Source organism: Pongo abelii, chromosome 17 (genome assembly GCF_028885655.2).
Source record: "Pongo abelii isolate AG06213 chromosome 17, NHGRI_mPonAbe1-v2.0_pri, whole genome shotgun sequence".
Lineage (NCBI taxonomy): Eukaryota > Metazoa > Chordata > Mammalia > Primates > Hominidae > Pongo > Pongo abelii.
The window spans coordinates 56,300,896-56,315,705 of NC_072002.2; the positions used below are offsets into that span (position 1 = coordinate 56,300,896).

The 14,810-nt window shown below is 36.0% G+C and overlaps 1 protein-coding gene across 4 annotated transcripts in view; it reads left to right on the forward strand.

Moving 5' to 3' along the window:
* The first annotated feature begins 862 nt into the window (after nucleotides 1-862).
* The window catches only part of PIK3C3 (phosphatidylinositol 3-kinase catalytic subunit type 3), a 127,849-nt gene continuing 113,901 nt past the window's right edge, over nucleotides 863-14,810 (forward strand). Inside the window, exons 1-3 of one of the 4 annotated variants that reach the window (XM_002828181.5) lie at nucleotides 863-1,077; nucleotides 3,304-3,492; nucleotides 8,327-8,470. In XM_002828181.5, the coding sequence (XP_002828227.1) occupies nucleotides 1,010-1,077; nucleotides 3,304-3,492; nucleotides 8,327-8,470 (401 nt within the window). In that variant the 5' untranslated portion in view covers nucleotides 863-1,009. The remainder of the gene's footprint in view (nucleotides 1,078-3,303; nucleotides 3,493-8,326; nucleotides 8,471-14,810) is intronic. The other 3 variants (XM_054537826.2, XM_054537825.2, XM_002828182.5) reach the window with 3 other exon arrangements.

A 14,810-nucleotide genomic window follows, 5' to 3' on the forward strand; every position in this document is an offset into this window, starting at 1 on the left:
GAGATGGAGGTTGCAGTGAGCCGAGATCGTGTCAGCCTGGGTGACAATAGCAAAACTCCATCTCAAAAAAGAAAAAAAAATAAAGTCATAGAAAATGGAGACTTTCATTCAATATCATCATTAATAACCAGTAAGTAGGAAGTATTCAACTCAGCAATGTATTAGACAGCTAGGGGGGGCAAGACACGGAAGTAAATGGCACGCTAGTCTTACCTTCCAAGAGTTTTCAATCTAATTGGGAGTACTACAATTTTAGATTATAATAATTATAAAAACAAACATTATAGGAGCTCAGAGGGTTTAGAGATCTGTGTTCTATAGTTATTACAGGAGGACTCTAGATTCTAACTTGGGTTAGGGCTTGAAACTACATTGAATTTGAATATTCCCAGTTTAAACATGCACGCAAGTATTATGTCCAAAGTAGCATAAATATTGACAACACTAAACATGAAACCCAGATTTATTTATTCTCTATTTAGTCCTTTCCCTACTCTTTAGAGCAGAAAGAGAAAATCCTTGCTTGAGATAGCAAATTAGTGCTACACTTTTTGGGAAGGCCACTGGAATTTAAACCTGGTAAAATTCCAATTTTTGTGCTTGTAACCTGTTTAGCCGGCAGCCAGTGAAAGCTGTTATAATTCTTTTTTAATTGAATTTTCTTTCATATTGTTTTAGGTACAGCTGAAGCTCAAATGATAGCGTTTCTTTTTCTTTAAAAACAAAAAAGTGCTGTCAAGACAGGAAAACTGGAATGTAACCAGATTAGCCGTTTCCCGTATACATTTACCCTTAAGCAAGATGGTGGGCGCCTTGTGCACATGCGCGGAAGAGTTGTTTCGGCGGCGGGGAGTTCCGCCGCGTCGGAACTCGCTACTGGCGTGGATTGGCGGCTTGCTGGCGAGGGCGGAACCGGAAGTTCCCGTGTTGTGGGGGTCAGCTGGTTCATTTATGTTGTTTTTCCTGTACTTAAGTTCCCGCTGTAGGTGGTACTTTTGCAGACGGTGCGATGGGGGAAGCAGAGAAGTTTCACTACATCTATAGTTGTGACCTGGATATCAACGTCCAGCTTAAGATGTAAGAGAACCCTCAGGACAGAGAGTGGGATTGCTGGGGCGTAGGGACGTGGGGGCAGGGGCCTGTTGGGAGTGAGTGGGGGCAGGGGCCTGTTGGGAGTGAGAGGGAGAAAGTACGTGACTCGTCTCAAGGCCCAGATTGGGAGCGGCTGGGAGGGCTGTAGCCAGGGAGGCTTGAGAGAGTGGATCGTGGAGAGGGGCTCTTTTGGAAAAGGATTTAATACGTGGTCTCTGTGAGAAGCACAGCAGTAGGAATAGCCCTTAAGTTCAGCTGTATTTTACAGTCTTTAAAGTGTTTGCTGTTCAGCCTTTTGAGAGTTTATTACTATTTCATTGTAAATTAAGAAATCAAGTCTCGTCGTAAGTAAGAGGACGATCTTTATTTTGGAACGGGGCTTGTAGGATGGAATGAAGGCTTCAGAAATTATGGAGAGGTAGACACAGGCAGATGCGATAGTCGAGAATAAGATGAGCACATGGTGTATTAGCACGGGAGGTGATAGAGGCCTAGAGTGAATCTTTGGGTAGTATGGCAGTGTTTAGTCAGGGAAGTTGGGAGTGAGTCGAAGATGAGGTTTCCAGTTGCAAAGGTACCAAGAAGATAGGAGAAGAGTCTTTGCAGGAAAACTTTGGGGCACCACGGCTGTAGTAAAGGTCAAGGCGTGATATCTTGAGATGAGGATAATGGAACCGGTATAATGACGAGGGATGCACAAGACGGAGTTGGAAATTATGTCCCTTTTAAGGTGGTCATGTAGAAGTGTTGTCAAAGCTATCACAAATTATTGACCACAGCATCATCCATAATTAATAAACATTTCTTGTGTATGTTCAGTTAATATTCAACAAATATGTGTCGATCAAAGGCCTGCACTAAGTGATAGATAAATTTTCTCAGTTGTCTGATGTACCTTTTTGATCGTTTCATTTTATTTTCAGAAGTCCCTTATTCACTGACAAATACTTTAGTTTGTGGTGGTGGTGGTAAAAGTAATATGTCAACAACCACCTTGTACCTTTGTATGATACTTTATACACTCATTTAAGGTATTTTCCATAGCATACACCACTAGTAGTTTATACAGGATCAGTATTGATAAAGGGCTTTCCTTCAGCTTGATGCTCAGTGTTTCTTGGATATATGAATGCATTTTTTGAAATGTTTGAACATTAAAAATGAACAAAAAGCCAAAAAATCGGTCCTTTTTTTTTTTTTTTTTTTTTGGAGACAGGGTCTCACTCTGTCTCCTTTCCCTTTGGGATGACGTTCTGCTTCTTTTGCTTCAACTCTCATGCATTGTTCAGGATCATTTCAGACATCTATCTGGGGTACTAAGTCCCTTCCCCATGCCAGCCTAGGTACTCTTGAGACTCTGATTTATCTTGCTGTAATGGGAAGAATATTGGCTTTGGCCTCCCTGCCCTAGTGTTTATTCTCAGCTCTGTTACTTATTTTGTGACTTTGGATAATGAGTTTAGTTTGTAAGTCTCTGTTTCCTCATTTATAAAATGAGAATATGGTGAAAATTATGTAAGAAAGAAAATATAAACTGCCTGGCACAGTATCTGATGTAATCTTGATGTCTAAAAAATGTTCCTCCCTCTGTGATAGTATCCTGTGCATATCTATTTATGACTTATACCACTATTTTTTAAAGAAATGATCAGACAATGCATATGCATAGTAAAAAAAAAAAATGGAAAGAGTAGAATAAAAACATGCAGTTAAAAGTAAATTTTTCTCCCCAGAAGCAATGACTTAATATTTTATTGTAATACTGTATTGCTTATCTTGTCTTTCTTCTGGGCTTCTTCGTCCCCTATAGTAAATGTTTCCTGAAAGAATAGATGAATATGTGGTCAACTTGAAATGAAGAAAATGAAACCAAGGCCTAGAAAGCTGGTGACTTCCAGAGGGTAGATCAAGGGTTGGTGGCAGGGTTTAAAATTCTGAAGTATAAAATAGAGAAATGTGTTGATGAAGATGGGGCTGATATTAGGTATGTTAGGATTTTAAGAAACCCTTATCATATATAAAAATAACATTAATTTCATATACAGGAAAATGTTGTTTAGGTGGCATACCTTAACACAAAGGTAAACTCTTTTTAGTACTTATGCATATATGTACATGCTTAAAGCATATATGTACATGCTTAGTACTTATGTATATATGTACATGCTTAAAAAATTCATGTCTAAAACATTGTTGCTCTTGTGCTTTCAGAGGAAGCTTGGAAGGGAAGAGAGAACAAAAGAGTTATAAAGCTGTCCTAGAAGACCCAATGTTAAAGTTTTCAGGACTATACCAAGAGACATGCTCTGATCTTTATGTTACTTGTCAAGTTTTTGCAGAAGGGAAGCCTTTGGCCTTGCCAGTGAGAACATCCTACAAAGCATTTAGTACAAGATGGAAGTAAGTTTTTTTCTGGCATGTGGTATGTTCCAGACTGTTCTTACCTTTCTTTATGGATGCTGCAAGTATAATTTAGTAGGATTATAGAGGAATTTCTTAATACCTGTAGGAATTGATGAAATCATTTGAAGTAGAAACATACTCAGATAAAGTATTATGCATATCAGTATTATAACTGCAATTGAAATAGAAATGGATTTATGTTTGTATTTAGCATATTGACATTTTGATAAGCACTTGACTGATTTACATGACCCAAACCAAAAACATGTCTGTGGCATTTTAAAATTCTTTACCATCCTGTGCTCTTGAACGCATAAATACTTCTGGATAGTCTGAAATATTATCCAACCTGATGTTTGGAGCTCAGATTTTTAGAGATAGATCTGTTGCCATCTGTTCAGATAAAATTTTTATTATTATTTTACATATGAAACTAATTTATTTAGATTCATAGTTTATTCAGCATGGCACATTAGCAAGACCTTGTCAAGATGCAGGGTAAATATAATGAACATGAAGTTCCTGTTTTTTTCGGAAGAGTATTGTGGATCCTTAATCTGACTTCTTGACACTTCTTATTTGATAGACTATGTAGTGCAGTTCTGATGTTTGATCAGCGAGTGTTACTCAGCACTCTGGTAGGCTCAGTGTAGGATACACAGGCTGTATGCTTTTAAGGAAGGAGTATTCATGGAAGACAGGATGTGACCACATGGACAGCCAGACTGTGCCATAGAGGGTTCAACACTGTGTGTCCCAGGTGTCACCCAGTGTAGCTGGAAAGGGTTTTCAGAGAGCAGAAGCCTGAACTCTGGTGATCTGCCCATATCAAAACCACGTATTTTAATGGTGTAATTTCTTCAGTAGTCTTTTGTGGAGAGATATCTGTCTGTCTGTCTGTCTATATATAGACAGATATATATATAGATATATATGTGTGTGTATATCTATATACACACACATATATAGATATACACATATATGTATATCTATATATGTGTGTGTATATAGATATAGATATATATGTGTATATAGATATGCGTGTATGTGTATGTAGATATACACACACACGTAAAAAATATATATATACTTAATAATTTTTATTCTGGAAAATTTTAAACCTACAAACATAGAATAATACAGTGAACGCCTAAGTTTCTGTTATGTACCGACTGTTAACTCATGGCCAATCTTGTATTCTCACCATTTTGTAACAAACCTCAAATGTTATAATACCTTAACTGTAAGTATTTCTGTATATCTGTTTTTAAAGCATAACTACAGTATCATCATCATCACACCTAAAACAATGGCGCAGAATTCCTTAATTGTATCAGAGATTCTTAAACTGGAATCAGGAAGTCTGCAAACCCCTGAAGGTGTATGCAGAATTTTGTGTTTTGTGTACTTTTTCAGGGACAGAGCTCAAAGCTTTAATTAGATTTTTGAGGTCACCTATTACTCACAAAAGAGTTAAAACATATTTAGGTCTAGAAGGCCAAAAACATTTTGGTAAGGAAAAATGTATAGTGGCTTCTGTTGCATGACTTGACAAAAAAGGAAATTACAGCAAAAGCAAATTTTCCATTAGAAGATTAAAGGTTTTCTCCTCCTCTTCCCATTTGCCAACTCTTCTCTGCATTAGTTTTTATATTTGCAAGAATATAAAAACTCCCATGTTTGATCTCTAAAACTTTGAATTTTTAGTTTGTAGTTTTTAAATTGTGAAAATACTTGAAAGTACTCTAAAATTATTTAAAACGACTTTGAAATTAAAATGTCTAAGCTATGTAGACAATAGATTTAGAAAAACACCTTATTTTGGATAAAATACCACGAGAATAGGCTTTTTACAAAAATACTGTACAGGTGGATCACCTGAGGTCAGGAGTTCAAGACCAGCCTGGCCCACATGGTGAAACCTCCTCTCTATTAAAAATACAAAAATTAGCTGGACATGGTGGCGGGTGACTGTAATCCCAGCTACTTGGGAGGCTGAGGAAGGAGAATCGCTGGAACCCAGGAGGCAGAGGTTGCAGTGAGCTGAGATTGAGCCATTGCACTCCAGCCTGGGCAACAGAACGAGACTCCATCTCAAAAAAAAAAGAATAGTCGTTAGGAGACTAAGAGAAAACATTTGCTCATTTTATACATCCTGCTCTTTAGTATTCGAAAGTTGAATTTATTGGTAGTTCATCAAAACAAAAATTGCCATCCTAAAATGAGTGGAGGTAAAAACTTTAAATAGTCCTTATTCTTTATAAGTATTTGCTTAAAAGAGATATTCTATAAACCTGGGAAAGAAGAAATTAGATCATAAAGGGATCTCTTGCTATCCAAATTTTTGCGTTCCTTAGTTCAGATAGTATTTTAGGGCCAGTATGAGATTCTAAATTATTTAAATCTGTTTGATTTCTGACTTTCTGGTGGTGAGTTGTGAGAGTTCTAATAATGAGGAACTCATCCGAAATTTATTCAAGGCTATCATATCATGTCCTATTCTGTCTTACACTAAGAGATCCCATGAGGGACACTTGTACTTTCTTTAATTACACTTAAGGTAAATCCTCATTTTTAGGTGTATGTACAGCAAATTTCTAAGTTTTTTTCTTATGTGAATGTTATTCTTTAGGGAAGTAGTTTACGTTTTTAAGAACACTTATATTTCACATTGTCTCATAAAGGTTTTGAAAATGGCTTTAGAGAGACATATAATACAATCTAATTCAAAAATTACAAAGTTAGGATTCAGAAGTATTTTAATCAGATTCGAGTGCTAGCACAATGGTATTCGGTGATGGGGGTACCTGGTGGGGATTGGACCATCCAGATTTAGGCTTTGCAGTCTTGTGATGTTTTGATTGTTGCCAAGTGAATATAATCTTAAGGTTAATGAGGGTTAGCCGATGGGGTAGGGATGATTCGTGAAGAGGAAGAGAACAAAGTGGTGTCCAAAATATATACCTTTTTGGTGTCTGACTAGATTTTTCTATAACTTCTAGAATATCTAGAGCAGTTTTCAAACTTTTTAACTGAAGGAACATTTTTTTCTTTTTTCTTTTTTTTTTTTTTTTTGAGATGGCATCTCGCTCTGTCGCCAGGCTGGAATGCAGTGGCATGATCTTGGCTCACTGCAGTCTTCACCCTTTGGGTTCAAGCGATCTCCTGCTTCAGCCTCCCAAGTAGCTGGGACTACAGGCGCGCGCCACCATGCCCGGCTGATTTTTGTATTTTTAGTAGAGACAGGGTTTCACCATGTTGGCCAAGGTCATCTTGAACTCCCAACCTCAAGTGATCTGCCCACCTCAGCCTCCCAAAGTAGGATCTTTTTTTTCAAAATAACTCTTCTGCAGAAACCTAGTATATAAAACATATTAAGTGCAGTTGCTTTGATTGAAAGAGGTGTTGTTACCTGGTGTTGGATAGCAAAAGGTTTGAGACAAATGATTAGTTGTTCATTGGTGTTGTCTCATAGTCATTAAAGGACAGAATACAGAATAAGAAATTTCACAATATTATCCAAAAAGAAATCTGGATAATATCTAAAATATTATTTTGGATGTTATTGCTTATTGTTGTCTTCAACTTCAGCCAGTGTTAATTAACTTCTATGGTTTATTCATTGGCAAAAGATGACACTGCTTAGTGTTTTTCTTTTTAGCCTCCCCTACCATGTGGCTAGTATTAGATAATTTTATTTAGTTGTTTGAGCCTATCTGTAGTAGATACTGGCTTTCTTAAGCATGTGATTTTTTTTAAAAAAATTATTTCATAGAGGAAAAGGATTTAATAACTCTTTCCTTTTTCTTGAAATTGATAGCCATCTCTAATTTATATGGTGTATATAAATGATTTGTTGTTTAAGTTTTTGGAAATTTTGTTAAATGTTTTAGCAATACAGATGGATTTAATATAGACTAGGATATGTCCCTTAGATAATAACTTTGAATGAACAAAGTTCATTGAATGAACAAATAATTTTGAGTAAACAGAAATAGAATTCTGTGTGTCTGCTGGGTATTAGTTTGGCATACTGTTGGCACAGTATTCTTTTGGAATTTAAAAGCCAGTGCCTCTTGAAGAGGGTTGAAATTATCAAATGAATACAGTGTGAAGTTTAAATGTATAAGAAAATTTACATAAATATATAGAGGGTTAAAAAAAAAGCTGTGGTGTCATTAACTATATTATTATTAACAAACATTCCTTAGTGAAAGAATACATACAGATGTGCTTTGAAAGCATAAAGTACTAATAGCTTAATGTTATCAGTATTAATGAAATCATTTGAGGAACAGAAAATTCTCACATAAGAAGTCACGTATCTGTCTGGAGCAGTCTGGTAACTTCATGTGATAAAGGTAGTAGATTTTCTACTTTGAGGTTTTGTTTTGATTGTTTTTTTTCCTGATTTATTCTCAGAAGTGCTTTTGAGTATGAGTAATTTTGATTATTTTATCTTCATAATGTAAATTGGGTTTTGAAGATTGGTTAAAGAAAATCATGGTTTGTTTAAAAAGTTCTAACAGGTTGAAATGTTTTCCCAGGTTTTTTTCGCCATTATATTCTCTGGTATCTTGGTGTTTTCTGAGTTTCTTTATTAAAAAATTTAACAGAGCTGTTTTTCTTGAGCTCTATTAAAACAATTATGTTTTTATTTAAAATGGAAAGTTGCCTTTAGCAAAATTGAGGTGACTGCCATATTATTTTTTAGAGTACTAACAACATTTTTGGAACCTTTTCCTCCGGCCAAAACTTTTTGTGTGGTTTGTTAATTTAAAAGAAAGATATATATATATATTTCTGATTTATATTAACTTTATTTCCATAGCTGGAATGAATGGCTGAAACTACCAGTAAAATACCCTGACCTGCCCAGGAATGCCCAAGTGGCCCTCACCATATGGGATGTGTATGGACCCGGAAAAGCAGTGCCTGTAGGAGGAACAACGGTTTCACTCTTTGGAAAATATGGGTAAGCATTCTGTTGGTCTCATCTGTAGGAGTGTAGCAGCTTTCTGACCCTTTTCTTTTTCGGAGTGAGGGAAGGCTTTAATAGTTTATGCCTAGTCTCCAGTGTAAACCAGTTAGGAACATATGATTTGATCATTCCTTACACTGAACTTAACATATATTTCCTATAGGATATACAGATAGATTAGGAAATACAATTTATATTGCTCTTCTGTTGGTGATTGGTAATGTGATTTCTAGTAGAAAATAGAAGTTATTGGGAAATAGAACCTTGCTTTTATGGAAAAGTGACTTTGACATATAACTGCTTTGTTACAGGGTTTATCTGCTTTTTTTATAATATTGACAGAAAGGATGAAAAACAGGATTAAAAAGGATGAAAATCAGGATGAAAATCATTTGCTAATGATGCTAATGATTGTGATAGAAAATTCAGTTTTTGAAACATTTACAAATACTAGATGTTTATTGTTAAAAAAAAAAAATCCCATAGTCCCAAAGGATATTTTCTCTATATCATTTTTCTCCTGGGACAGAGGGCTCAGTCTATCTTTAGAGAATTTGTGACATTCTATTATTATTCTGCATTTACTAATTGGAATTTTTCACTAAAGAACTTGGTCTTTCATCAAGTATTTACTTAGTTCATATAGGAAAGACAGACAAATGTTTTTTTTTTATTTTTTTATTTTTATTTTTTATTTTATTTTATTATTATTATACTTTAAGTTTTAGGGTACATGTGCACAATGTGCAGGTTAATTACATATGTATACGTGTGCCATGCTGGTGTGCTGCACCCATTAACTCGTCATTTAGCATTAGGTATATCTCCTAATGCTATCCCTCCCCCCTCCCCCCACCCCACAACAGTCCCCAGAGTGTGATGTTCCTCTTCCTGTGTCCATGTGTTCTCATTGTTCAATTCCCACCTATGAGTGAGAACATGCGGTGTTTTTTTGTCCTTGGCGATAGTTTACTGAGAATGATGATTTCCAATTTCATCCATGTCCCTACAAAGGACATGAACTCATCATTTTTTATGGCTGCATAGTATTCCATGGTGTATATGTGCCACATTTTCTTAATCCAGTCTATCATTGTTGGACATTTGGATTGGTTCCAGGAGACAGACAAATGTTTTAACTTTCTTTCCCTTTACCAGTTTTAAGACTAATGAGTTTGTGCCCTAGTAACTTGCAAAGGTGGTGATCAATGGCTTTTGTGCATTTTGTTTTTTATGTGTTTTAGTCCATTGCTGTCTTTACTCTTTATAATGCTCAAAAAATCTCATTTTTGGTCAGTAGGAGCCCCTTCAAGTAGACCCCATGTCCTTACACTAGTGGTGATTGGTAGCTTCTTTGCTTTCTGGTAGACAAGTTTTTCCAGGCTCATTTGGTAATTTTCTGCTCCAGACCTGGAATCTCTGAAAGAAGTTCTGGTTCCTTTCAGTGTGAAATGGTATAGATCTGTCTGGATATTACAAATGTCTTAATTTTTGTCTACTTTAAAGTTAAAAAATGTTATTTAATTTTTACATCATTAAGTATGAGGAAGATCGTATTTTGGAGTGTTTATTGACTATTTGTGTTTATGTTTCCATGAATTGCTTTTTGATGTACTTCGTCCTTTTTAGAAGTTGAGATATAATTCACATATCATAAAATTCTTTGCTTTTTTTTTTTGAGTTGTCGTTTTCTTATTGATATATAAGGAGTCTTTGTAGATGAATGGAATTAGCGCTTTGTGGGTTATGTTACAAATATTGCTTTTCTGGTTTGGTTTGTTCTTTTGAATTAGTATGTATTTGCTCTTCATGGATTTTAAATTATTATCTTGAATCTATCAGTTTTTAGTTTTGGCATTGTGAATTTAATGTCTTAGGAAGTTCCCATTTAAGATTCTTTAAAATGGTTTCTTCTGTCATGCTTTTATTCCTTTACATTAAAATCTTTGATTTATCTAAAATTACTTTTGTGAAAGGAGTGATATGGTGAGAATAGCTTTTTAGAGAAAACCAAAACAAATGGTTTGAATGTTTGTCCCAACACTGCTTATTAAATAAGCCATCTTATCCAGCTATTTTAAAATAGCATCCTTATATACTCAATTCATCATGTGTTGAAGTCTAAGAGAGGCATTATAGTGTATAGTGCTATAGTGGTTGGGAACGCAAGTGGTAGATTACCTGGCTTCAAATCTTGGCTTCTTTGCTTAGTATCTGTGTATCCTTGGGCAAATTATTTAATCTTATGCCTCAATGTCTTCATATGTTAAATGAAAGAACAATAGTATCTACCTCATTGAGTAGTTTATGATTGTTACATTACTAAATACATTTAATGGGCCTGATAAATATTATATCATATATTTATGTATTGAATAAATATTATAATGAACTTAATAAATATTAGGTATCCTTCCTGGGCTATTCTGTCAGTTAGGATAGTATTATAAAATGTTTAAATATTAGATAAGGATAATTCTTATTAGTCTTTCTTTTAAAATATTTCCAGGTTTGTTTTGGCAGATAAATTTTAATATTTTCTGAATTAAAAAACTCACTGTTATTTTGTTAGAAAATGTTACTGAATTATATATGTTAATTAAAGAGAGAATTGATGCCTTTATAATATTAAACTTTTCTATCCAGGAATAGAGTGTGTCAGAAAGGCTTCTGAACTCATGAATGAAATCTAGATGTAATCCCATTTGGAATAGCTTGGTTGCTTACAAATACCTAGGTATTTTAGTTTAATGTGGCTATTAAAGAGATATTTGTTATTAAAATTCATACAGGAAAAATAATTTAGATATAGTCTGAAACATTGTAACTTTCAGTTTTAAAATATACTTTTTGATAAAATAGCATGTTACAGCAGAATGGACATATTACTAAATCAGTATTGTTTCTTTTACAGAGTGTTTACCCCTTATTTTTTGTTACTAGGGAGGGGCTTGTTTGCAACAGAGAAGAAAAAGAAAAATGTACAGCTCTTCTTAGTGGCTAAATATTTTTGAGAAATAACCAGACATTCCTCTTGGTTTTTCCTCCCAGATTCACCACAAGTGGTTTACCTTCTGGAATATCAACAGGAGGTTCCCTCATAAGAACACCTGTGTTAGTACTCATGCATTTTAGAGGACTTTAGGATCTAGTTTCAGAGGATTTTCTGACTAGGATGTAGTTGTGGGAGGGACAATTGAAATTTCCACAGATGCAGTGAAATGAACTGCCTACATCTAAACTGTCAGATTGATTTTTGGTACTGTTTTGTTTGGCTTCTGGCATGTTTTTTTAAAAGTACTACATCAAATCAGTAATGATCAACCTGTGTTTAAGAACCATCCAGGAAGCCTATGAGAAAAGCATCTTCCTGGGTTCTCACTAACTCAGTGTGTCTGTGGTGGGGCCCAAGAATCAGCATTTTAAACAAGCATCCTGAGTGATTCTGTGAAAGGGAGCCTATGGACCACATTTTGAGAAGCACTGAACTGACCTGTGTGATAGTTTATTAATACGACTATACGTGCATTCATGCGTTCCTCTTCTTTACTCCTTCTCTTGGTGCCCACTTTATTTGTAATTCTGTGTATATCCCAGTGAAAGGAAAATTCCTTTACCTCCCATCCAAACCAAGCTGGCAGCGTGCCTAAAGACAAATCAGTAGCACTTATTCTACTTTAAAAAGTCATTAAACCCCAAGGATTTCTATAAAGGGAGCAGTAGCAATAAGTGAGTGGTTACTTAAATTTGTTTTCTGCCATTAACTAAAATAAGACTTTGAATCTTGGAAAGTCATCTGTTTTCTCTTAACTCTAACTGGAAAATAGGTCATCCTACACTCCTTCATGTCCCGAACACATCAGATGCCCGATATAAATGAAACCTGTTAGAGAGAAGCACTGATTGCGTGAAATTATCTCACTTAGAGCTTGATTTCTCCAACTTGAGTCATTTACTTATCACTTTAGAATTCCATTCATATCTCTTTACTAAGTATATTGTCCCTTTTTTTTTTTTTTGAGATGGATTCTCTGTCGCCCTGCTGTGGGGTGATCTCAGCTCACTGCAACCTCCGCCTCCTGGGTTCAAGCGATTCTCCTGCCTCAGCCTCCTGAGTAGCCGGGTTTACAGGCCCATGCCACCGTGCCCAGCTAATTTTTGTATTTTTAGTATAGGCGGGGTTTCACCGTATTGGCCAGGCTGGTCTTGAACTCCTGACCTCAGGTGATCCGCCTGCCTCGCCCTCCCAAAGTGTTGGGATTACAGGCGTGAGCCACCGCGCCTGGCCTGTTGTTCTTTACTTGATATCTTTATTTAACCCAACTTACTTTTTTTAAACTTCCACTTATTTTAAAAGAAAAGCTTGATATCCCTGTTAAACATGGAAAACAAGTATTATTTAACATTAGTGGGTAATAGCAAGACTAAATATAATGACAAAAACTATGCTATTAAATTTTAGAAATTGAAACAAAAGAATCCCTAGTGAATACAAAGGATATGAAATTCATTTGATTTGCAAAATATGCATACAGTATCTGCAAAAAAGTCCTTTAGAATGGTTCTGTTTTCCATAGTCGGATATACACGAATATTCAAGTCACTCTCAGATTAAGGTGAAGATCAGGCTTTACATCATTTTCATTTTTAATCAGCTCAACTCCTATATAGTTGTAGGGCAGTTATCCAAACATAACTAACATAACGTAAGATTTTAATATAGGTCTAAGATATTTTGAGGGAGTGGAGTGCAAAAAGACTAAATCACCAACTCCTGTTCCCCCTGTGCTGGCGCTTGTACTGACCTTCACCTCAGAAGAAGGAATTCTAAGAAACCCTATGAAATTAAAACAACTTTTTGTTTTTTTTCCTCTCTGTCCTGTGGCCTTGCCATGCGGGTGAGCTGCCTCGCATTGGAGAAAAGCCAGGCATTTCCTAGTCCTAAGCAGCTACAGGTCTTCTTGTGCAGCTTTGGATTGTGAAAGATGATGTTCAGGATGTTCCTGGTGCTACAGCAGAGTGCAGACATCTCCTTATGCTGTTGGCTCACAGCTACTTCCCTGCATGGTGCCGCCATCCAGGGAGACAGGGCAATATGAGTATTCTGGGTGGTCTCAGCAAGAAGCACGTGCAGATTTTCTTCCACCTGTCCTCAAAAACCGTGCCATGTGCCACTACCATTCTCATAACTTAGGGAAATGCTGCCTTTAACTGTAGTTTCCTCAGATGTTTCTTATGCAATGAAATAACACCAACCATCCCTCGCCTTTTCCCCTAAAGTGTCCTGATGTGTACTTAGTAGCTGTTAAAAGTGATCCTCAAGACATCTAGTATTGTAGTATTGGTAATCTTGTGACTATCAGCTCTTGCTGTTTGGTAATATCTATTTTGTTTACATGAGTCAGTATGAGGCAGAACTTCTTGGAGAATAGTCTAATTAATAATTGAAATACTGATTTGTTAGGGATAAGGCTAGAATAATTTGTCGTCCTTAATTTGGAAGTCTAGCTTGTGAAATTTCAAAGTAGCTAAAGAGTGGATTGATTGTTAGGTTGACTTGGCAAAGAACCACACGCAAGCTGCAGATTTCTCTTGCAGTTGTTGTTCCTAAATGTGAATCCTGGAAGTCAAGGCAGTTGGTGCTGTAGTGGCTTGGCACTGCAAGCTGGAATATCAACAGCAGCTGTTGCTGGGGCCTCTGCTGGAGTCAGAAGGAGATCCTGCTGTGCTGTTTCTTCTGTCTTGCCTGTTTGGCTTAATTTCCCAAGTGGACACGATGCTGTGAGCATCTTCTGCCTTGCCACCTGGAGGCTGTGTAACTCTGCAAAGTTCCATTAGTGTCAAAATAAAGTAATATGTTCACTTGCTCATTTGAGTCACTTGGCATCACCCATACCCTCCACGTCCCCTATCCTTAAATCTCTTCTCTAGATCCATCCCAAGGCACCTAAATCATTTAGTAAACTGACTTCTTGCCAAATGTGCTTATTTTTGATTTAGTTAAGTTCAGCCAGCCAGAGTATTCACTGGGGGATGGGAAGGTAGAGAGAAGGAAGGGAAGCCTTCTGCTATTTCTGAAGGTACATTTAAGGATATTTATTTAAAGTGATATTATCATTTCACTGTACGTAGTTCCTTAGAGACTGCTCTAAGCAGGTCTGCTTAATGTTGAATCTATATCTCAGTTGAAAGAGAAAGAAAATTAACTTTATAAGAGACATGTATGTATGTGGTTTTTGTACTGTAACTTTCTTTTGATGTTTAACATGATAAATAAATATTGAGAATTTTTATTTATCACAGCCAGTCAATGCATTTTGTATGGGCCCATAAG